General features: G+C 42.7%; 1 protein-coding gene and 1 long non-coding RNA gene across 2 annotated transcripts in view; one reads left to right on the forward strand and one right to left on the reverse strand.

Annotated features, from left to right (window-relative positions):
- LOC128342976 (uncharacterized) overlaps nt 1-25733 on the reverse strand; it is an 83135-nt gene that overhangs the window by 37646 nt on the left and 19756 nt on the right. The window lies entirely within an intron of this gene.
- Nucleotides 1-25733, forward strand: part of CKMT2 (creatine kinase, mitochondrial 2) — a 47922-nt gene that overhangs the window by 15370 nt on the left and 6819 nt on the right. Inside the window, exons 2-7 of the mRNA XM_053291229.1 lie at nt 1949-2121; nt 7446-7644; nt 12446-12541; nt 13363-13584; nt 16069-16154; nt 17956-18079. Coding sequence (XP_053147204.1) covers nt 1970-2121; nt 7446-7644; nt 12446-12541; nt 13363-13584; nt 16069-16154; nt 17956-18079 — 879 coding nt within the window. The 5' untranslated portion in view covers nt 1949-1969. The remainder of the gene's footprint in view (nt 1-1948; nt 2122-7445; nt 7645-12445; nt 12542-13362; nt 13585-16068; nt 16155-17955; nt 18080-25733) is intronic.

Consider the following 25733-nt stretch of genomic DNA (forward strand, 5'->3'; position numbering starts at 1 on the left):
TTAGCAAGCACTTTGCTAGGGGAGAGTGGGCTTGTGTTTTCCCCTCTCCCTGGCAGTCCCTTGCACATGCCAGCCATGTCCCCTGCATATGACATCATATGACATCATATGCAAGGGGCATGGCCAGCAACTGGAAGGGCCAGAGCAGCACTCCAGAGCTCATTTCCCAGCTGGCTTCAATGCTGGAGGGTATTTTTTCATTCTCTCCTGTGCACACAGGGAGTGTGGCCAGCAGCCGGAAGTGCCAGCACAACCCTCCACAGCTCATGTCCCAGCAGGCTTAGTGTTTTCTTCATTTTCTCTCTTGGTTGGAGTGAGGGAGGGAACAAAGAAAACACCCAGCGGACAACAATGCTGGCTGGGAAATGAGACCACTGGAGCAGGCGGCCCCCAGGAGCTGTGCGGCTCAGGTTCTTTGAACCCATCCACCCAATTTTTGTTTATTTATTTAACACATTTGTATACTGCCCAAAATGCAATTCTCTGGGTGGTTTACAACAAAACAATAAAAATTATAGCTCCGCCCCTGTAGTCGTTTTTCGGATAACCATAGATCAGAATAATTTCCTGGTAGATCAAAGATATGAAAATAAATCTATTGCATGAGACTGGTGCCTATTGCCTGTGCCTTAAGTCAAACTTTGCCACTGCACTCAATTATTGATCTGCAGCTTTTCTTTTATTCAGTAGATCAGTGTTTCTTTTTAGTGATTAAACCGTTATGTGAATGTGTGTGACCAGGGTACAGAGACAGTTTGATTAGTTTTCAAATGCCCTTTGCCCTGAAGACTAATGAAAACCTAGTATCAAACACTTTAAAATAGAGCTAGAACAAGATCTATGTGGACCTGTACACTGATATACAATAAGTAACAAAGTCATATATTGCAGCCATGAAAGGAAATCCAAGAGAAAACAAAACAAAAAACCCGTTTCTTACCCAAGGACATTACTGAAGTACAGAATGACAGTCTCCCCAGGATTCAAAACAAGGAGAGAGATGACTGTAGATAAAATTCTTCCTGAGGCTAGAAGGATTATTATTCAAAAATGACATCATTCTTGTCACAGACAGTGTTTTGGTACATGATACTGATTCCAGTAAAGCCTTCAAACAAAAACTGATTGAGAGATGATTAAACAGAAGGAACATATTTTTCTGAACACTGAAGGAAAACTGAATGGCAAACTGGATGCATCATGGCCATTGAACCCAAGTACTGTAGTCAAAGTGTCTGTCTTTTTATTCAACCCAGGGCAACCTCTTCTTGTGAAGAACAAGTGTTGGATTTGTTGCTGTGGTGTCAGAGTTGCTGTGGTGTCAGCTACATCGTGCTGCTTTTAGGGGAGCTGGCAAATTCTTCCATCTATGTAATGCCCCAGTATCACAGCCTGCCTAGGGGGAAAACAGATTGTGATTCTACCCTTTTCTGTTTCACAACAACAAATTTGATTTCATGTGTGGAATCTAAAGAACAGCACAAATAGAGGAATAGTTTTTTTCTATAAACACTATTCTGCACAATGACCAAAGCAACAAGTAAAGCTAAAGAGGGAATACACAAACCAAAGTTTTATTTCATGGGATTTGAAATTAAGGGATGTATTTGCATGCATTGGCATTTGCAAGCCAAAATAAACTGATTTCTACAAAATGTTTGTAACGAGGCTTTCTTGACCGGAACATTTTCCAAACTAGGATCAGCTACAGTGACTAGAAACATTAAGCAGACACAAAAAGTGGCAACTCTCTACAAACAGCTTCCTGAGAGGTTAGTGGGTTACGAAAACCCACATCCAGTTTGGCTCAGGATGAATAAAGGCTGTAACTGTTGAGTATGAGCATGCTTCTAACCTCTATGAGCTCATCTGTTAATGTACCATATCACCATTCTAATTTTTTCTTATACCTCAATGCAGATTTCTTTGTGTTTCTTATGTCTTGCAGAAATATTAAGTGGAAAAAACTATGGCTAGCATATTCTCACGTCTCCTGACTGGTCGGAGAACTGCTGTTCTCTTTGCAACAGTTAGCACTGGGGCCTTAACCACTGGATATTTATTGAAACAGCAGAATGTGAATGCTGGATCCTTTGACAGACTGAAATTATTTCCTCCAAGGTAAATACTCTGATTTAAATCTTTGAACAATACTGGGATAATAATGTCCAGAGGACATTAGGATCTCTTTTAAACAGTCCTTTGACCGTTTTTGAGTATCCAGGATAGCTGAGACCTGTTGAATGCCCAAGAAATACAAGAGCTAAGAGACAGGAGGCAGCCTGGTTAAAGGAAGAAAAATAGAACTGGCAATGGCTAAGAAACAGGGCAGTGAGGGAAGGCTATATAGGATCATAGGAAGCTGCCATATACTGAGTCAGACCATTGGTCTATCTAGCTCAGTATTGTCTTCATAGACTGGCAGCAGCTTCTCCAAGGTTGCAGGCAGGAATCTCTCTCAGCCCTATCTTGGAGAAGCCAGGGAGGGAACTTGGAGCCTAGATGTTCTTCCCAGAGCGGCTCCATCCCCTGAGGAGAATATCTTACAGTGCTCACACTTCTAGTCTCCCTTTCAAATGCAACCAGGGCAGACCCTGCTTAGCTAAGGGGACAAGTTATGCTTGCTACCACAAGCCCAGCTCTCCTCTCCTATATAAGTGGAGGGACACAGGGGCAGAGCTGTAATTCTGCGCACGGGCATGAATAACCTGTGTACAGCTGTTGGGCCGTTGCGCTCACTGTGATAGGCATCTGGCAGTGGTCCCGCACCATTTATCTCCCTGCCACATGTGCAGGGTGCCCTCTTTTCTCCCCATCGCACACACAGCAGTGGCTCTGACGAGCAGACAGGGGTAGTAGGAGGCCCTGCCCCTGCCTCTTAGTAGACTTCCACTCATGCATACTAACCCAGTGCTCTGTCAGGACTGCTGTTCTTGCTGCCACCCACATGGCGGGGAATGTAGGGGCACCCCACCCACACTGCCGTCAGGTGGGGGGGGGCAGGCGGCCTGAACATGGACTTCCTATGCCCTCCCTATGCCACTGGAAGAACAGGGTTGGGTTAGAAGAGAGGGGGCAGAACCAAGGCCAAGCCAATGAGAGAAAGAAGTGGAGGGAAATCTCACTTAGTTCACTTTCTCATTCAGACTGAAAAGACTAACTGCTCTTGTCGGGGAATGGGGATGAACAGGCAATAAAGCTTCACAGAGAAAGTGAACTAGATAGATGTACTGAGATGAATGGAACAACAGAACCGTATTTCACAGATTAATTTAGCAAACATATATGGAGAGTGTTTGCAGTGCACAAAGAAATGCATAAGTATAATAAAGCTCCTTATACTAAGCATATGCCATTTTATAAAATCACCAAACTACAGAGACTCGTGTAGCACTGATTCTTTTAAATCTTTCTCTCTTATGAGTATAATACTGTTAAAAAGAATTAATTGACCCTGAAATGTAACAGGTCCATCTTTGAAAATTGTGTGATCCTAGAGGACGGGTGTGGCTATAGTTGCCCCCCTTTACAAAAAGCGCATCAGAAATGGCCCTGCTCATTACAGACGTATCAGTCTTTTGACTATAATTAGCAAATTATATGCTAGGCATTTGTGTTGGAAGCTCTGTGACTGGCTTGATCATGAGAATATACTTGAAGATGAGCAGGTGGGGTTTAGAGCAGGAAGATCTGTGGTTGATCATTGTTTGGTCCTACAGCATCTAGCAGAGAAATACACTTGGAGTCCTAATTCTTTCTACCGCTTTGAGATTATTTTAATGAAAAGCGGTATAGAAATCAAACAATAAACAATAAATAATTTGTATGTTGCATTTTTTTGATTTTAGAGTGGCTTTTGACTCAATTTCAAGAGCTTCCCTATGGGCCAAATTTAAGAACTCTACTATTGACAAATGATTGTTGTTACTTATGTATAAATTTTATGATACCAGACTTCAAGTAAGATGCAATCGTGCCAGCCAGCTTTCTAACTCAATTGTGACCTTCAAGGAGGTCATGTAAGGCTGTATACTGCCCCCCTGTTTGTTTAATATCTACATCAATTCCTTGATTAAATGTTTGCAGGGCTTTGATTTACATGCTCCAGAGCTGGCGGATAAATGACTGTCCATTCTGCTTTATGCAGATGACACTATTATTCCATCACAGACTCAAATTGGTCTTAGGAGAGCTCTTAAGGCCATTGCTCAACATTGTAAAGAGGAGCAGTGGGTTATTAATTACCAAAAAATGAAAGTTACTATAAAATAGTTCTGATACAATGATGGAACATAGATAATCATGAGAGAGAGAGAGAGCAAGTCAAACGCTTTAAATATCTAGGAGTTGTTTTTCAGGCCTCTAGAAGGAAGACAGCCCAAGTTAATTATGTTTCCTCCTTGGCTCAAAGAAGTGCAGCAGCAATTTTAAAATTTCATAGAATTCAAGGAGGGAATTTCCTCCCAACTGCTGTCAAACTATTTATGGCAGATTCAGTAGTGCAGCTCATATAAGTTGCACAATTAGGACCTTATGCCAACTTTGGGCCCCTGGAAAAAGTGCAATCTGTTTTTTTAAGATCCTCCTTTTTGATCCCAAGATGTATCCCAAATGTGGCCTCTAATCTGAGATGAGAGGCTGGGCTAATCAGAATTTAAGCCAAAGGTTGCATGGCTAAGGATAAACTTAACTCCGATTAGCTTGACTTCCTTTTTATTATCAGACAATTATTGTTATAACTGCTGGAAGAGTATTGAATGTAAATTGGTTTCATGGGGCCTTCGGCTGCAATTTTTATTCGGCTGCAAATCTTTAGGATTTGAAAAGGCCAAGGACAATGGGTCTGAGATTTGGAACTACAGAATGACTTTAGCTAACTTCAAGAACATACTGACCTCTTAAAGAGTCCATGAGATTTCCCCCAGCAGCTTACTTATCTACACTTACTGTTGCCAAGTATTGATGGGCTTTTACTAGAGCCTGCTTTAACACTCTTCCTGAAAATCTATTAGAGGGCAGGTATCACAATATTGCAGTCTCCCAGTGGTTATGCCCATGTGATTCCAGATAAATTGATTCAATACCCCTTATTTTACAATGTATATTTTACTTAGAGCCACCTAATGGTGCAGTGGGCAAATGATTTGCCTAGCAAGCATGAGGCTGCTTGTTCAAATTCCTGCTATTATGTTTCCCAGACTATGGGAAACTCCTGCTAACTTGGCAAAGAGGCACCTTTTAATGTGGTGATTCTCTTTATTTAGCAGAGGGAGAGTAACGGGCCCTATTCACCCCCAGCACAGTACCTCCAGTGACTGTTGCTGGTGTCTATCTTAAGTTTATTTTAGATTGTTAGCCCTTTGGGGACAGAATCCATCTTATCTTATTTATTATTTCTCAGTGTAAACCGCCCTGAGCCATTTTTGGAAGAGCAATATAGAAATCAAATAAATAAATAAATATCGGGCAGCAGCGATATAGGAAGATGCTGAAAGGCATCATCTCATACTGCATGGGAGATGGCAATGGTAAACCCCTCCTGTATTCTGCCAAAGACAACCACAGGGCTCTGTGATTGCCAGGAGTCTACACCAACTCAACCAGCAGCGTAACTACCATTAGGCAAGGGGAGGCAGTCATCTTGGGACCCCACTGCCTCAAGGGCCCCCCCGAGGCACATCGCATGACTCCCCACCCGCCCATGTTGCACCCCCTATGAATTATGTTGAGTCTCTTGGAGATCGGCAGGAGCAGAGAGTAAAAAAACTCAATGTGTACTATTTTCACCGTATTCATAATGGGGATGTGAGTGTGAGTGCACTATATATTGTGAAGTGTGTTTGTGTGTGTATATCAGCGAGGGGCCCATTTTAAAATCTTGTCTCTGGGCCCCCTCCAACCTTGCTACGTCCCTGAACTCAACGGCACACTTTACTTTACCTATTTTACTTAGATCTTCGGACTTGGTTAATCCTGCCCTTTCTAAAAAAATTGTCAGGTCATTTGGATGAATTTTATACTATATATCTTTTAACTCATAAAGATTTTAAAATCACATATCAAGCAGCAAAATTCTGCTTCTCAGCCACAAGAGCTTAACGTGCCTTGGTAGCTCCTCCATAACTGCATTGGTGTCAGAGGAGGATTAAGCTTTTTGACACCCATAGGCAGAAAGGCTTTTCCCGCTCTTTTACCTTTTTAAAAAAATCCTCTGCTGCACAGCAGGGAGGGGGGTGAGGGGAAAGTTCCCACTTTTGCCCTCTAAAGAACACTGCGGTGGGATGAGGTGCAGTGGCAGCTGCAGGGAGGCGAGCGCCTTCCAGCTCCCCTGCTCCTCCCAAGTGACTGCAAGGGCCTCCCTGCTGCAGCCTGTTTTTGGCCTTCCTCCACATGTGGAAGAAGGCTGAAAATGGGCTGCACAGCAGAGAGATTTTACCTTTTTTCAAAGGGAAAAGGGGGGGACCTTCCCTCCCTCCCTTCCTGTCCCCCTCCCTGTAGCCACCAGCGTGCCCCATCCCGCCACCAGCAGTGGCATTCTTTAGAGGGCAAAAGGGGGAGCTTTTCCCTCATCGCCTCCCTGCAGCTGTTGTCGTGCAGCCGCGTGGTATTTCTAAAGATAAAAGGGAGGGACTTTCTCCTTGCCCACCCCCCTCGCTGCAGCCACTGCCGCCCACAGAGAGGGGCAGCAAAATTTGAAGAGTGGCAAAATTTGTTGCTCCTCAAATTTTGCCACTGTAGGCAAATGCCTACTCTGCCTCTCTGTTAACCCACCACTGAAATTCTTGTTGGGAAATTCTCTTAAAAGTAGTTTGTGGTTTTTAGTAATTGCATTTCAGAATTTAGTTGGGTTTTTAAAAAATGATTATTGTGTTTTATTATGACTGATTGTTTTGTATCGTTATTATGTTTATTCTGGTTTTAGACTGTAATAAAAGTATATGATAGGATGTGAAAATTGTGTGAATCGGTTTTGGATCGACAATTCTGCTTGAACATTTATATACACAGGTACAGATTCAACTCATTAACTTTACTTGCATTTTGTCAGAAATCAGAAACGCAAACAAATATATAAACTATGAAGGTTATTTGTTTCTTTTCCTTCTGCCTATGTGCTTCCCTCTTCTTCTGAGAGTATCTCTACGGTTTTAGCTGGCAGGCAGCATACCCCTGGGAAGCACTGTATGTTTGCTTCCCCTACAAATTTCAACCTCATGCATGAGCCAACAACCAATCACACTTTCCAATTCCCTGCTGTTTTCCTCAAACCTCCTGATCCACTGCAGAATATTCATATACACACTTTTTTTTTTGCTAAAGGCATGGAAGCACGAAGACAAGTGAGATGATGATTCCATTCACCTTCTTTTTCAGTTCATGAACTGAAAACAGAACCAAGCATTACTGATCAATATGAATGTTCTTAATTTTCTTCCTATACCCAGTGCAGACTATCCTGATCTTCGTAAACACAACAACTGCATGGCTGAATGCCTCACACCAGCAATCTATGCCAAACTGAGGGATAAGATGACTCCCAATGGATATACTCTGGATCAGTGCATCCAAACTGGTGTTGACAATCCTGGCCATCCTTTCATTAAAACTGTGGGCATGGTCGCTGGAGATGAAGAATCTTATGAGGTGAAATATTTTTATCATATGCTGTGTCCACATATTTGGCTTGTATATTAACTCGATGGAATAGTTAGATAAACACAGATCCTTCATGTGAAGTGTAGTTTTTAAGGAAAATGGGACACTAGAGTGTGCGTAAAACACAAGCCATATGGATAATGCTGGTACTTGTTTATTTTCTTTGTGGGATTTTACAGTCTCTTTTCCTCAGCGGGAAGTTCAGCGAAGAGAAAACATCATTAAAGTCACTCTCTGTATAATGATATCCAGAATAATAAAATGCAGGCACAGAAGACAGTATTTTATTTGTTTTCTGTAGCTGCCTTCTCTCCTGCTGCTAGATTCAGCTTGAGGTAAAAATGTGGAACCTTGTTAAATGAATGAAGTAGAAGTATCTCTCTCTCTCTCTCTCTCTCTCTCTCTCTCTCTCACACACACACACACACACACACACACACACACACCTCTCTACCTATTTTGGCATACATTATTACAGATTTTCTTGGAATATTAAAAAAATCCAGATGTATAATACAAGCATATATTGATCGAGTTGCTTTAACATAGAATAGGCATCACAAAATCTGGAAGGAAACAACACTTTTTAATAATATCATCTAAAATATTTACACATTGTTTTTCCGCATCCCACCTAAAGTTACAACAGAATATTGTTTATGCTCTTCATAGCAAAACCAAGACTTCACTGTTTGGCAGATAAAAAATACATAGGCAACAAATGAGGAGACACTGCATTTGTAGGTTTTTGCCCAAATTATATGACACTGAAGCAGTGAATTCCTCCCCTCCTATAAACAAAACCCTGAGGAGAGGAGAGCTCTAGTCTTCCTCCTCCAGAAACGGGAGGAACGAAATAATTGCTGCAGGTTTTCAAAGCAAGTGAGTGCACATTTCCAGCTTGCCAATTTAAAGACTGGCAGAGGTGGGCTACATCTGATTAATCCTCCAGAGCATCTATATCCCTGGTAGTTGTGATGTAGATAAAAAGTAACCATAATGCTGTGCTTTCTTGCAGTTCCAAAAGCAGGCTTCTGAACCTTGTTGTGAAACTCTACCTACCGCCATTGGCACTGATATGTCACGCTTAGAGACTAGAACTATCATATAAAATCTTCCATGATATGTCATATGCTCCTGTTTACCAGGGACAATTGCTATTTTCTGGGCTTGCCCCTGGTAAACCAGTGCCCATATTTGAGGATACCTTATTAAAATGAATAGTGCAATTTGCAAGAGGTACAATTCTTCAGGTTTCACATACCTCTCATGGCCCTCTAGGCATTCAATCTTAGAATGGAGGATGTATGCCTCTTGCTTCATGTGCACTTAAAGATATCTTTGAAACATAATGGGCAGCATCCAGACTCAACTAGTCATGACTAAGTCCCATTGAAATTAGTGGGACTTAAGTTAGTGACCTTAAGTGGCGCAGTGGGGAAATGCTTGACTAACAAGCAGAAGATTGCCGGTTCAAATCCCCTCTGCTACTATATTGGGCAGCAGCGATACAGGAAGATGCTGAAAGGCATCATCTCATACTGCACGGGCGGAGGCAATGGTAAACCCCTTCTGTATTCTACCAAAAGAAAACCACAGGGCTCTGTGGGTGCCAGGAGTCAAAATCGACTTGACAGCATACTATACCTTAAAGTTAATCATGATGCCATGCAGGACCATGAGTAAGTCTGGTTTCACATGACATCTCTGAGCTTCAGAAGCGTGCATTCCCTCACTTTCCCTGCCTATGCAAGCATCCACTTCCAATTTAGATTAGAATGAAACCAAGATCCATCATGACACCCTAACTTTGCAATCTTGGTTTATTCTAACCCACTTACTTGAAATAAGGGACAAACAGTAACTCACTGTCAACCTTGGTTACAGGTCATGGTTTATTGCAAGTAAGTAAGGTTAAAATAAACAAAGATAGATATAAGTTTATTCGGTCATTGACCAGCAAAAAACAAAGATTGGTTTAGTCAGACATCAGACATCATAACTTATCTTGGTTTCATTTTACAGGTGGGCCTCATCAATCGCAGTTCCAAGTGCTGGTCATAGAGACCCCAGTTTCTTTATCCGTGGTGCGAAAATAAGCTAAAATCCACCTATTTGTGGTTGTGGGGTGGCCGGAAATGACTTCTGGTGTCATTTCCAGCCACTATTTTAGAGACTGGAGCCACTTTGAGACTCTTGCTTTTAAAAACACACATTTTTTTCACCAAAATGTTATCTGATTTGGGAGTTTTCAGAGGCATTTCTGGAGCCGTTTGGGGCTTCAAAGGTAATCACCAGCATTTTGTATTTTGCCCAGAAACCTATTGGTAGGCAATGCAATTACTTTAAAACAGGCATAATATAATATGGTCTCTCCGAGACAGCCTGGAGACCATTCTAGCCACTGCATTTTGAACCAACTGAAGCTTCCGAACTACATACCAAGGCAGTTTCCGAACTACATACAAATTGATCTTACGACCATAAGAACAGCCCTACTGTATCAGACCCAGGCTTTATCTAATCCAGTCCAGATTCCTGTTTCCCACAGTGGCTCACTCGGAAGCCCCAAGTGGAAGATGAAGGCATGTCTTCTCTCCTGCAGTTGCTCTCCTGCAATTGGTAGGCAGAGGCATCTTGCCTCTGAATCTGTAGGTAGACTATAGCCATCAAGACTAGTAGTTATTGATAGACCTGTCCTCCATTAATTTGTCTAAGCCTCGCTTAAAGCCATCCAAATTGCAAGCAGATGCTCATGTAGACAGGGAAGTGGAGGAGTGCACACTCCTGAGGCTCAGAGACTGCACTGGTTCAGACATCACTGGTTTGGGGTGATGTCTGAACCAGCCCGTACACGCTAATTCTGAATAAGCATCCAACCCCTGCTAACTTGGCAAAGAGGCACCTTTTAACGCGGTGATTCTCTTTATTTAGCAGGGGGAGAGTAACTGGCCCTATCCACCCCCAGCACAGTATCTCTAGTGACTGTTGCTGGTGTGTATCTTGTGTTTCTTTTTAGATTGTGAACCCTTTGGGGACAGGGAGACATCTTATTTATTTATTATCTCTCTGTGTAAACCGCCCTAAGCCATTTTTGGAAGGGCGGTATAGAAATCAAATTAATAATAATAAGTGTCCTAAAGGTTATTTCAATTGCTTCGGAATGGTAATCTGAATCCATTGTCGTGACTAATTTCATTAAAATTATGACATTCCCATGGGACAGGCAGAATATTTTCACTGGGTGCAATAAAATATTTTACTAGTAAAAGAAAAAGGACTTTTGCAGAATAACTCAGATGAAACATTTGTGTTAACTTGGGAACCTTTTATAAATTACAGTATAGCACAGGGTCAACATCTACATCCAAGATTTGGTTTTTTCTAATACTGAGCGCTGATTATATCTTTCTGTAATATCTGTTGGGAGGGGGAAGGTTGGCAAAGGGTGGAAGTGGAATCTCGGATTGTCATATGTAATATATCATATGTAACTGCTGGAAGTTCAAGACATGATAATGTAATCATGTTATTTCTTTTTTACTTTCTTATTAAATAAAAACATTTTTAAAATAAAAAATAAAAAAATAAGCAAGATTTGGGGTACAAAAGGGTTTTTTCAGGCTGTGATGGAACAATCGGAGCAGATTTCAAAACCCACAAGAAGAAATAATAAACGTTCTGGAGAAAAAGAAGAGGAAGAGTGTTCAGGCTGTGTCAGGTGTTCACCAACATTTAAACTGCCACTGCCAGATACACTGGCTAATTAGTGTAATTAGAAGCAGAAGTTAGTGATAGGAACTATAATTTTGTAGGGGACTGAAAGAGATTTGCCCTACTGAAGTGCCAACACTCTCTATAAACTCTTTATTAATTTTTTTTTTGCTTTAGATTTAGATTTTTTAGAATTTTTTGCTTTATGTAAATAAAATGACACGCAAAGTCATGCACACACAATGAATTCATTCCATTCTTCCCTTAACAGCCCAGATGTCAAGAGCAACTCCTAAGAAGAGCAAGCACAGACATCAATTAAGAGAAACATAAAAATAATTTCTCTAGAGAACATTAGATCACTCTTCAAGGGCAATCCTGATACAAAGCAAGCTAAGCCATTCCCAGTAGATGCGTGAGAGAGTGCAAATGTGCAATATTTGCCACCCTTAAGAAATGCCTGCATAAATGCACTTCAAACCGACAGGCAAACAACAGGAGTTGGATTTACTTATTTTCCTCCTACTTCTTGACATATGATACTAGCTCTACCTCCAACACCCCAATAAGCTTTCCTGATCACTTTCTTAATCTATCGTATTTCTTAATGCCTTTGAATACTCTTTTAACCTAAATATAGATTATATATATATAATTTAGATAATATCTAAATATAGATATAGAGAAATAAAGAGAGCCAGCGTGGTATAGTGGTTAGAGTGCTGGACTAGGACTGGGGGGACCCGAGTTCAAATCCCCATTCAGCCATGATACTAGCTGGGTGACTCTGGGCCAGTCACTCTCTCTCAGCCTAACCTACCTCACAGGGTTGTTGTGAGGAGAAACCTAAGTATGTAGTATATAGCTCTGGGCTCTTTGGAGGAAGAGTGGAATATAAATGTAAGTAAGTAAGTAAGTAAGTAAGTAAATAAATAATATGAGCTGGTTAGCAGAATAGTAAAAAAACAAACAAACAAGGTGAAACAAAAGTAAACATGATTTTGAGAGGATGATTTTGAGAGTATAAGACAAAACAAATTGCAAAATAAATGTGAATATATTCCCTTGACTCCAGGTATTTGCTGCAGTGTTTGACCCAGTTATAAAAGTTAGACACAACGGCTATGATCCAAAAGTAATGAAGCATCACACTGACCTGGATGCCTCCAAGGTAAGACCCAACTTAGAATCTTGTTCTTTCAAAGACGGCCTTGGATTTGGAGGGCAAAGGAAATAATTATCACCTGGGCGCTTTCCAGATTACACGCTACAACAGTGTCATTATGTATCTGCTAAGTGTGCTTCTGTACTTCCTGTGGTGTGACACCACAGTCCCTGTGCTGATAGCAAGGTGCTGTTCATATTTCCGATGCCTTCTTTCGGATTTTATCTTTGTGTTGTAGTGCTACAACACTGCATGTGTGTCACAAAAAAGAAGCTGTATTTTCCTATTGTAGAAGGTTTGCGCAAGCTAGAAAAAACGTGTCCCCCTGCTGGTGGCTTTGCACAACAAACAGCTAGACCTTTTATTTATGTTTTCAATACAATCCTGCCAAACTGAAGCATTTTACTGCTGTTGTAGTGTGTGATCTGGAAAGCGCCCTGCAGAGGCAATGCTCTTTTCTAAACAATGGCTGACATCCAGACTAAGTTATTTGATAGTACTCTATCTACGGGGGCTTGATCAGAGTAGAAGATTTAGAAGGGGTATATAGCCCTCCCCCACACCAACTTTTTGCCAAATCATCCCCTGAAGTGTTACCTTAAGAGTTATCTGAACAATTTTATGGGTTAAAACAGCTTTGTATCTCTCTGAGCATGTTCCTAGAATTCATAGAGACACATAACTGCAGAGTCTCCAGGTTCACTTCTGAAAGATACAAAAATGACAACCATGCTTCAGGAAAAGGAGATTTAAAAGCAACTTTTTGTACTATGCAAAGCTTTCCCTACCTCTTTTTCTCTCTAAACTTTCAAATTATGTTTGATCAGATCACCCAAGGTCAATTTGATGATCGCTATGTCCTATCATCTCGTGTACGCACTGGCCGCAGCATTCGAGGGTTGAGTCTACCTCCTGCCTGCTCCAGGGCAGAGAGAAGAGAAGTAGAAAATGTTGTAGTCACTGCTTTGGCTGGACTGAAAGGAGATCTTGCTGGAAAATATTATAGCCTGACAACTATGTCTGACAAGGAGCAGCAGCAGCTTATTGATGTAAGTACAACACCCAGCCTGGTTTCTTAAAGAAATCTTATATTGTTTCCCTTTTGTGTTCAGATATTGAAGTGATTATTAATATTGTATTGAATCCTGAGACTGAAATTATTGGTTGACATACTGCGCAAGGATACGTCAACCCAGTAATTCTGCTTGCACACAGGTTGAGCAAATGATGTTACACAAGAGTAAGCCTATTATTTCCCATGGGCCTACTCTTGTGCAACATCATTTGCACAATTTTGCATTGTGCAATTTTGCAACTTGTGCACATGCAATGTTACTGGGCTGAATACCCTTGCGTAGTATGTCAGCCATTATTACGACAGCCTGACATACTGAGTAAGAGCTGTGTGCAGTGAACAATTTTGTGTAGTGAACAGGCACACAAGTAGTGGAGGGGAGACTGTCAGCTTTCCCTGCTTCCTCTGCAACCAGCTGTGCCTCCCAAAAATATGTCCCTAAGAGTTGTCATATCCTATAGTTCTAGCACGGAGGAGGCCTTTACCTTTAAAATATTTCCAAGGTCTATGCTCAAAAATACGACATTGCAAACTAGTTAAGAACATAAGAACAGCCCTGCTGGCTCAGGCACAAGGCCCATCTAGTCCAACATCCTGTTTCACACAGTGGCCCACCAGATGCCGCTGGAAGCCTACAGGCAGGAGTTGAGGGCATGCTCTTACTCCCCTGTAATTTGTACTTGGAGGCATCCTGCCTTTGAGGCTGGAGGTGGCCTATAGCCCTCCAACTAGTAGCCATTGATAGACCTCTCCCTCATGAAGTTATCCAAAACCCTCTTAAAGCCATCCAGGTTGTTGGCTGCCAACACACCTTGTTTGTTTGTTTGTTTAACATTGTGGCAGAGAATTCCACAAATTTATTATGTGTTGTGTGAAAAAAATACCTCCGTGTGCTGGTCCTAAATTTCCTGGCAATCAATTTCATGGGATGATCCCTGGTTCTAGTGTTATGTGAGAGGGAGAAGAATTTCTCTCTATCCACTTTCTCCACACCATGCATGATTTTATAGACCTCTATCATGTCTCCCCACAGTCATCTTTTTTCTAAACTAAATAGCCCCAGGTGTTGTAGCCTTGCCTCATAAGAAAGGTGTTCTAAGGCCCTGATAATCTTGGTTGCCCTCTTCTGCACCTTTTCCAGTTCTACAATGTCCTGTTTTTTAGATGTGGTGACCAGAATTGTACGCAGTACTCCAGGTGTGGCCGCACCATAGTTTTGTATGGCAGAGACAAACAAAAACTGGATGCTACAGGAGTTTGTTAGCCCTGGCAAATGCTAGCCCTGGCAAATAACAAACACACAAACTAGGACTTCTCTCTTAAAGAGAAACCAGCTCCTCAAAATCTCTCCTCCTGTTAGTTAGTTTGAAGGGGGGAAAGGCTTGCTCGCCTCCTGAAGCTGCTTCTGCGTTTCCCAGAGTAGGCTTCAAATTGAGACACAGGAAAGACAGGATGTGGTTCAAAGGAGTGTGGGGCCTCCCACAGGGAGTCACCCTGGCCGACTCCACCCCTCCAGGCAGGGACAAACCAAAACCCAATGCCACAGGAGTTTGCCAGCCCTGGCAAATAACAAACACACAGACTAGGACTTGTCCCTTAAAGAGAAACCAGCCCCTCAAAATCTCCCCTCGTCTTGTTAGGGAAAGGCTTGATATTGTTCTGTTTAGAAAAGCTTGCTCACCTCCTGAAGCTGCTTCTGCTCTTCCCAGAGTAGGCTTGAAACTGAGGTCTACTCAGTTTGAGTTCTATTTTGTGTGTCATATTTTATTTGGTTCCAAGCTACAAGTGAAGTAGAGATCTTGTTATTTTCCTCTGATTTATGCTTTAGCCAAAAATAGCCTCAGCAGGATGTCAGTCTGAGCAGAAGAAGGGCAAGTGAAGATCTGCCAGCCCCATTTCCCTCCCCATGGTAGAGCAGGGAGGCAACAGAAGTCAATGCCTTCTTCCCTTTGGGTCTCTTTTACATTGTGGGAGCATCTCCAGAAGGTAGTTTAGACATCTATAAATAAAATAAATAATGTATTCAGCAAAAACACAGTTGAAAATAAAGAGCAGAATGGATCTGTAATACCCAAATGTCCCATGAAGCTGTGTTTATATTTCTGTAATGGATTTCCATAATAAGCCACTTTTAAAAAAATTGTTTGCTGGTTAGGGTCTTGACATTTAGCCTCTCTCTAGAAGCTGTTAGTCTATAGGCTCATTACCATACAAACTGATTTGAACCTTATTCTGTTTTTGTACAACATTTCTCCTGTTTATCTGTGTGGTTACAAGTCTCTATTAGCACATGTAAATAAAAACTTACCAAATCATCTGAAAAACAACATTCTAATTTGCAGTGAAGAATTCTATTTGATTTTGTATTGCCTGTGTAATCTTCTTTATAACAATAAATATGAAACACAAACTTTACTTGTTCCTTTTTCCCCTCTACATCACACATGCTGGTCTGCAGGACCATTTCCTGTTTGATAAGCCAGTGTCTCCTTTGCTAACATGTGCTGGGATGGCTCGTGATTGGCCAGATGCCAGAGGAATCTGGTATGGAATGTGAACAGTGCATGCTTAATTTGTGAGCAAATGGTTTTAATTCCCTCCTTAATTGTCCTAACACAACAGCTGCTATTCCTCACTCTGATTGCATGTTTTTGCATATGCTCTTTTCAATTAATTTTTAAAGTAAGCATTTAAAAAAATCAAAGATATTTGAACATCAACAGCAAGGAAAAGGTAACATAAATTTAGGAGTGTAAGGTTTCTTCAGGTTTTTTTCTATTTCAAACTTTGGAGGAAAACTTCAATGAGTTAAAAAATCATGGTTAAGTTATTAGGGTGTAATTTTGGATTTTTGTTTGTAATGTCTTGCTTTATTAGTGGCAAACATTTGTGAGTATTTTAATGTACTGATGTGACCCAATTAACATATCGTCACCTGCTTCTGTTTATTAGATTAATACACACACCCAGTTAAAACTACACTCACTCATGGTCTTCCACTCTGAAATACTGCATTTCTGTTTTAATATATGATTGTTACTAATGCACAGTATACCATTTTGTGATCAATATTTATTTATCTGGAAATGTTTGAATTGGCTTCAGCCAGAACAGTTCTTGGCTAACTCTTTGTATTTGTTGCACTCACCTTTGTAAGTTGTGATAGTTGCTGTAGAACAATGTAACAGTAAAAAGATGTGGGTACCCCAGAAATAATAGTTTTGAGACTGTAGCCCGATTCAGACATTATGCAGTATGCTGTCTGTACACTCATACACGTGATTATGTGAACGACTGTCCCTATGTTCATTTTAAAAGTGAACCTGGATACAGGCACTTCAAATGCATGGTTCACATAGGAAGTGTACTTCTGTACCTGTGTTCAGCATAACATGTGAATGACTGTACCTGTGCTTAGATCTGTACCTGTGTACACTGTACACTCGTATGTGTGTTGAACATAATGTATGAATGTGCCTCGTTACTCATAAACATCTATAACATAATGGTTTACAACATTAAAATCCACAACAAAATAGTACAATAAAATACATCAATAACAGCAGCAAAACCAGCAGGAACCATATCAGGCAAGCCATAACACAATGTTTCCAAAAGCCAGTTGAAAAAAGGAAGATATGCCTTTGACAGACTTATAGGGAGCAGGATATCTATAACTTGCCTATTCATTGGCCTAAATTGCCTCTCTCAGTCACCTAGAAGCATTCATGCAAAAATATGATTAGGAACATACTTGTCTCAAAAAGCATACGACTGTGTGTGACACTGCAGTGACTGACACATTTATGGGCTATGGGTGTATTTACATATAATTTATTTTTGTGCCAGTTCTGTTCTGCTTGGGACAGGAGCCAAGACAACAATAATTGTTAAATAGGATTTAGATGGAAAGGCTTTAACTTCAAATGCTAATTTTTCAAATGTTCTAAATTAGAGGGGCAATTCCCCCTTCCCTCAATTAAAAGGAGTCCATGCTTTCCCATTTCTTAGTTCCCATAGCAGCACATACCTCATGCTGTGTTCATCTCAGAGAACAAAATGTACTTTCTAGTCTAGCAACACTTCACCACCAGTGTGATCAGAACTGAGCAGTGCTCGCTTTGTAACCCTAGAAACCAGAAGGATTATGTTCTTGCTACTGGGTGATGGAAAAAAATTATAGAAATCCTCTGTAGTCCTTGTTCTTAACCTTGCCACCGTATCATCATCACGTAACTCTTGCCCCATCCACAGTAGTGGCAGAAAAGGGGCCAGGTGAAATGAAGCGATTAGGCATCTGTATGAGATTTGTGTGGAAATAATACCACTTTCCTCTTCCAACCAGGCACAACAATGACAAAACATTTCTCATCTGGATTAATGAAGAGGACCATACAAGGGTGATTTCCATGGAAAAGGGAGGCAACATGAAACGGGTCTTTGAAAGGTTTTGCCGTGGATTACTAGAGGTGAACACATTATCATATCATTTGAAAAGTATATATATTTATGAGGAAGCAATAATTTGTACTATAGACTAGCATCATCTGCCTGTTATTTTATGCTGTTGCTGCTCTCATTAACATCTCTGTGGATCAAAACCTGTCATGTTGGCACAATTCAGGCAGCTGCTGAGGGCCCCTGATGTCATTTATGTGCCTATAGCCTTTGTGTGGTGGTGTCAGGACAACTTTTTTGGTGCACACCCAAGTAGGATGGGACCAAAGGAAGGCAGTGAGTCTGCCGAGGCCCCTTGAAAACTGAAGCTGGCCTTACTTAAGTGGTGCCATTGGACCCCTAGCTTTCCTGAAATGAGGCCTAGTCTAGGCATATAGCAGAATGGGGCAGCAGCAGAGAGCTAAGATGATAGAATGCACCCTACCATTTCAGAAGGCAGGTGGAGGATGCCACTTTTCCATTCTCTCCTATATAAAATATAATAATCCCTGAAAGTAGAAAGTCAGCACAGCAATGAGAAGGCTGGCTTGAAACTTGGTGCTAGGATTTTGTTTTGTTTTTCATTTGAAAGCCTTTTTTTTCAAAGTGGAGGAATCATCCAAAAATGGCATTCCTCACCTGCAGTTTAAAGTGGTACCATCTGCTTGACCATTGTTGTGAACTACACCTGGTTTTGCACTCTGTATATGCTCAGAGGGAAAGAGGCAAAGTCACATCACACACAAACTGAATTGGTTCTTGGAGATGGTGACCATGTAGGATCTCGGCGTGCAAACAGAGATAGAGAGAGACACACTCAGAAAGTTCAATGGGCTTTATTATAGAAAGTTGCTCATCAGGATAAAATAATCCACATTAAAAACATGTTTCTCATTCAAAGTGTAGTGTAATGTGCCTAACATATGTGTGTGCAATCAGTAATTACAGCTATCTAACAAATCCTAATAAAACATTTAGAGAGAAGCAGAGAAAGACGGAAGAAGGAAGGGAAGGCTTAGGAAGGGGGTGGCAGTAATTAGTAGGGAAGAGGGATACAAGGCTTGTGGAAACAGCATATTACCAGGGTCAGAGGCTTTGAGAGCAGTGAGAATTCAGCTGAAGGAGAGATGCTGTAGCTGGGAACAGCAGCTTGGGAGCGATGGTCAGGCTTCTGGTGGTCAAGCAGGCTGGTCAAACAGGCAGTTTGCTCAGAGCGAGGCAGAGAGTGAGAGCACCATGGATGGGGAAGTCTTGACTTCTCACTGCACATCAGAAGTCACAGACATTTCCTGTCCATGGACAGAGTTCCCGCTTGTTGCCCCGCGGCTTAGCAGCAAACTCTGGGATGGCTCTTGAGCAAGTATGCATGTTAGGCAAGATTGCTAATCTGCCATGTCCAGAGACTCCTTCTTATACTGGTTCCATCCTTTGATGTCCATTTGAGTCTCCTGGATCACAAAAGGTGTCAATTCCTGTTATCCTCTGGATATTGTCTTTTAATTATCAAAATTAGCTCAGGATATTTGGTCAGTCCAGGGTAATCTCAATTGCATCTTCTGTTAGCTGTTATCTTGGGGAGGGGACTTTCTATTTTGCCCAAAGCAAATCTGCATCTCTGAGCTGCAAATCGGCATCCTCTTGTCCCCAGATTTGGGGCCTCGTCTCAGAAGGTGTTAAAAGGTGTTAGTAAAAGGACTAAATCTACAGGTGTTTTCCTAGAGTGAGATTTCTATAGACAGCAGTTGAGTATCCCCTCTGGGCAGAGCAGAGCCATCATTGACAAGGATTAACATAGACTTCTTGCAACAGGAAAGGGGAGCTCAGCCTCTGGCCTCTTCCACAGACATTATCTGTTAGTGAGTTACATTTTAGCATATTGACAGCTCAGGCCTAGCCCTTGTGTTACTGTAAGTGCCCATTTCACAATACAATGCTGGATTGCCTCCTCTTTCACGGAGCAGTTAGCAAAGGCAGTCATGAGACCTGGGTGTCAGTGCACCTCGAGTTCAGGCATTTAATTGAACTCTTAATAAAATGGAATCAGACACAGGCCTGAATTCCATATACTTCTGGGTTGGTAACTCTGGGTCTAAAGTTGGGGTACGGGTGTCTCCAACATCATCACTGGTCAAGCCAGCATGGTGTAGTTGTTAGAGTGTTGGACTAGGACCGGGGAGACCTGAGTTCAAATCCCCATTCAGCCAGGATTCTTGCTGGGTGACTCTGGGCCAGTCACTTCTCTCTCAGCCTAATCTACTTCACAGGGTTGTTGTAAGGAGAAACTTAAGTGTGCAGTACACCGCTCTGGGCTCCTTGTAGGAAGAGCGGGATATAAAATGTAAATAATAATAATAATAATAATAATAATAATAATAATAATAATAAAAAAGAAAAATTGGAAATGAATACATCAGGAGAGTTAGAAAAATCCTCAAGTCCAAACTCAATGGCGGGAACACCATACAAGCCATAAACACCTGGGCTATACCTGTTATCAGATACACTGCAGGGATAATAGACTGGACCCAGGCTGAGCTAGAGACGTTGGATCGTAAGACCAGGAAAATAATGACCATCAATCATGCTCTGCACCCCTGCAGTGATGTAGATAGGCTATACCTCCCTCGCAGCTCAGGTGGAAGAGGAATGCTGCAAGTCCATCAAACAGCAGAGGAGAAGAAAAGAGGCCTTGAAGAATATATCAAGGACAGTGAAGAAGATGCACTTCAAATGGTCAATAATGCAAAACTATTCAACACCAATGAAAGAAAGCAGGCCTACAAGAAAGAACAAGTCAAGAACCTAGCAGAAAAATGGAAAAAGAAGCCACTGCATGGTCATTATTTGCACAATATAAGTGGAAAATCAGACATCACCAAGACCTGGCAATGACTTAAGAATGGCAACTTGAAGAAAGAAACAGAGGGTTTAATACTGGCTGCGCAAGAACAGGCACTAAGAACAAATGCAATAAGAGCAAAAGTCGAAAAGTCAACAACAAACAGCAAGTGCCGCCTTTGTAAAGAAGCAGATGAAACTGTGGACCACCTAATCAGCTGTTGTAAAAAGATCGCACAGACTGACTACAAACAAAGGCATGACAAGGTAGCAGGGATGATACACTGGAACATCTGCAAAAAATACAAGCTACCTGTAGCCAAAAATTGGTGGGACCATAAAATTGAAAAAGTGGTCGAAAATGAAGATGTAAAAATATTATGGGACTTCCAACTACAATCAGACAAACATCTGCCACACAATACACTAGATATAACTGTAGTCGAGAAGAAAGAAAAACAAGTCAAAATAATCGACATAGCAATACCAGGGGATAGCAGAATAGAAGAAAAAGAAATAGAAAAAATCACCAAATACAAAGATCTACAAATTGAAATTGAAAGGCTGTGGCAGAAAAAGACCCAAATAATCCCAGTGGTCATTGGCGTGGTCAGTGGTCAGTTCCAAAAGACCTTGAAGAGCACCTCAACACCATAGGGGCTACAGAAATCACCATTAGCCAATTACAAAAAGCAGCTTTACTGGGAACAGCCTATATTCTGTGACGATATCTATAACAACTGACAATAAAATTCTGGCATCCCAGGTCCTTGGGAAGGACTCGATGTCTGGATAAAACAAACCAGTCAATAACACCTGTCTGACTGTGCAAACAAGAAATAATAATATAATAATCATTGGATTCTACCACCTCATTTTTCTGTGTAAGGCCAGGCCTAACTTAGCAGCTCACAATATTTATCACTTGTTTCTTCACAATATAACTTTCCTTTTCAAATTAAGATTTTGGGAGAAAATTTAGTTCACATATGTTAGTGTGAAAAAGAACCCTAATTAAATTTACTTCACAAATAACAATCCCTTCACAAATGCCTGTAACACAGGAAATTAAATTTCCAGAGGAGTAACCATTGACTGTTAACAGTCAATGCAAAATGGTGTCTTGTGACACCTTAAATGCAAACAGATTTATTGTGGCATAAACTTTTACTGACTACTAGCTGACCCCGCACAGAGCATCTGTGCACTCTTTGGGGCTGGCAGTTACCTCTTCCCCCACCACCTTCTGCCCCAGTCTCTGCTTCCTAACCACGGCCGGCCTGTGTCGGGCCCAGCCACCTCTCCTCCCCACCACCACTTCTGCCCCCCCCCTTTCTTCCCCCCCTCCTGGGCCTTGCCTCTGCGGCCGGGCTGGACCTGCTGCTGCCTCTGACCTCTGCGGCCAGCCCACCGCTGCCACAGCGACCAATCCTCCTGGGTGTGCCTCAGCCAATCAGGCGTGTCCGCCGCCCAGCCAATCAGCTGGGTGCTGGGATGCACATTCCAAGGCACATGTAGGAGAATTAATATAATAGATAACCCACTTCATCAGATGCATTAAGTTTCACTGCCAGCTGGTAATGGTACACATAGATATAGATATAGGGAAAAAAAAATCTCAAGCACACTTACTTGGGAGTAAACTCCACTGAACTTGGTAGACCTGAGTACATATTATGTGGATCATGGTCCACTGATCACCTCTCAGCTCAAATGCCACAGCTAATGTATAAAGTTCGATATCTATAATACAAATAAAAATTTAAAACCTCCCAAACACTGAACAACTCAAGTAGTTTACTAAATCTTAAATCCAGCAGAGATAACCTTTCCTTCCTTAATGAAGGAATAATCAAGAATAAGAATAAATCTGAAATGCTTTTAATGCAACTCTCATAGCACTCTGAAAAAATTAATGCTAACCCAAGGGCCAGTTTATGTGCCAGTGCCATCTATATATTTAATTATCCTAAACATACCCGTCACTAATCCTATGTGTGGCAGCTCTCACGAGAACAGCTGCCTAGGAGATAGCGATGGGGATGGGAGACAATGGCGGTGGGTCGACCTGGCCCTGGCTCGGCTGGTGGAGGCGGCGGCGGGCCGGCCTGGCCACCGGTTGGCTGGAGGATGTAGCAGCAGGCAGGCCTGGCTGTCAGTCGGCCGGAGGAGCTGGCAGCAGGCCGGCCTGGCCGCCAGGAGGAGGAGGAGGAGGCTGGAGGTGGCGGCAGGCAGGCCTGGCCCTGGCCTGGCTGCCGGAGGAGGTGGCGGGCTGACCTGGCCCGCCTGCCCACCGGGACGAGAAGGTGGGAGGAGGTGGCAGGCTGGCAGCCAGAAAGTGTGTGTGGGCGGAGAGAGGAAGCAGGCTGGCAAGCCAGCCCGTCAGAAAATGTGAGGGGAGGGGAGAGAAGTGGGCAGCTGGTGAGGGGAGTGGCCGGCCAGAAAGTCGGGCATGCTGGCATGGGGGGGGGGGCGCCCTTCCCAGCTAGTATGCTCTATTTATCCACAGATTTTTCTCCCCGTTTCTCTTTGGGCATAATACACAGGGCTGCCAAAGGTATTGCAGTGCCTGAGAGAAGGTGCCTAATGTTACCTTGTCCCATGACTCTGGTGAGGTCAGCCCCCTTTTAAAACGGACCTTTGCAAACGTTGAAATTGGTGCAGGGGTAGCAAGAAGGGAAGATTGACAGCAGCCTCCTCTTCTCTCCTCATGCTTGTTACAAGTCCTGCAAGAAATGTGAGGAGATGCACTCCTTCCAAAGCTTGCAAGGGTCAGATTGGTCTCAAAGAGCTGCTCTGATAGTAGCAGCATTTTGCTCTCCTGCTGGGTGGAACCCCAATAATCCACCCAGCAGCGTAGGGAGGCTGGTGGAACCCCTGTGCAGCCACTTCCACGGCCCCCTGGCCCCACATCTGATGTGAGACGTAGGGGCCCAGCTAGCCATACTGACATCAGATGTGGGGGATGTGGTCTCCCTCCCAAATGGGGCCACGCAGCCTGGTTTGGAAGGGAGATTGCCCCATGCTGCATTGGGGAGTGTGGGCCTAAGCAACTCTCCCTGCCTTAAAGGCAGGGAGAGCTGTTCCGGCCACACTGCCAATGCAGCGTGGGCCAATCTCTCTCCTAAACAGGGTCATGTGGCTCCGTTTGGAAGGGAGATTGATCATCCCTGCTGTGTTGGCAGTGAGACCAAGAGCTCCTCTCCCGGCCTTTAAGGCAGGGAGAGTCACTCCGGCCATGCTGCCAATGCAGCGCAGGCCGATTTCGGCTCCAAACGGGGCTGCACTGCCCCATTTAGGACCAAAATAATGCCCCCCGCATCTGATGTCAGACGCAGGGGTGTGTGTCTGGGGCCATGCTCGCAGCCCCTGATTGGTGGTGGCCTGGATTCTTTGAACCTGTTCACCCAATGATGGTTCTGCCCCTGAACCCGCCAGCCAAGAAAAACTGCCTCAACTTGCCTCATAAAAGGACTGACCCTGACAATGCACCAAACATTACTCACATGTAGGGGTATACACAAACCAAAAAATGTGGTTCATCTTTAATTGAATTTGAGCCAAACTGAGTGCTGCCAAACTGGTTCAGTTGAACTGACCAGCTAGTACATTTGACTGAGCAGGTTCAGCGGCTTGGGCACCTAATACTTGTTCCCTTTAGGGGAATCCTCCACGGATGCATGGAGGCCATTTGCGTGGCATCTGCACATGCAAATGGCACAGAGTCTATTTGCTTGGCAAATTGCATGGCCACGCAAATGGCACATCCATGGAGGCTGGAATTGGCCCACTTGGGCAGCTTCCTAAACAATGTTTCACGTTCACTTGAGGCCATGCTATGGTAAGGGCCAGCTAAGGCCCTTTCTACCTCTCTTGCTGCCCCGGCTGGTCAACCCTTCACTGCCAAACCGATTCACCCAAAATGGGATTGGTCTGATTCAATCGCAGACTGAACTGCCCCGTTTGGCTTGTGATTGCACCGCCAAATCTGCCCAGTTCAAGTTGGGCAGCAAACTGTTCATGTGCACCCCTACTCCTATGTATGCCCCACAGAGAAATGGAATTCTAAAGGAATAAGTGCAACTGATTTTGTAAGTTGCATGAGGTGTTCCCACAACTGTATCCTACTCAAGTAACTAACTTGCTAACTTGGCAAAGAGACACCTTTTAACGTGGTGGCTCTCTTTATTTAGCAGGGGGAGAGTAACTCGCCCTCTCCACCCCAAGCACAGTATCTCCAGTGACTGTTGCTGGTGTCTATCTTGTTTTTTGTTTTTAGAATGTGAGCCCTTTGGGGACAGGGAGCCATCTTATTTATTTATTATTTCTCTGTGTAAACTGCCCTGAGCCATTTTTGGAAGGGCGGTATAGAAATTGAATGAATGAATGAATGAATGAATGAATGAAATACCGGTAAGAACTTCTATATAAATAAATCATTACAAAATGATTGTAGACATGCCTCTATTCCAAACTTAAAGCTTCATCTGTTTAACGTAGAAGGTGTGAGGATTTTTTATATCCTGAAAGAGGATATCAAAAGGAGATGGGTACACTTCATTGTACTCACCTCCTTTCTCTAATATGATTGTGCAAAGATCCCCCCCAGCCCCAAAGAGGGGAAAGGTCCCCTCAGCCCCAGCTGCTAAATCCTTCACTTAATGATTGATGAGGCTAAGGAAAAATTCAGGTGATTGCCCCCCCGCCAAATAAACTAGCCTTTAATATCTTTTAGTATTACCACAAATGGCATAGCAAAAAGTGTGCATTTATAGTGACTTTCAAGATTCCTATTGGTTTTGCCAGAAATGAGACCCTGAGTTAACCAGCTTGTGCCACCAGCTTTGG

The sequence above is a fragment of the Hemicordylus capensis genome, chromosome 2 (genome assembly GCF_027244095.1).
Source record: "Hemicordylus capensis ecotype Gifberg chromosome 2, rHemCap1.1.pri, whole genome shotgun sequence".
In the NCBI taxonomy this organism is placed as follows: domain Eukaryota; kingdom Metazoa; phylum Chordata; class Lepidosauria; order Squamata; family Cordylidae; genus Hemicordylus; species Hemicordylus capensis.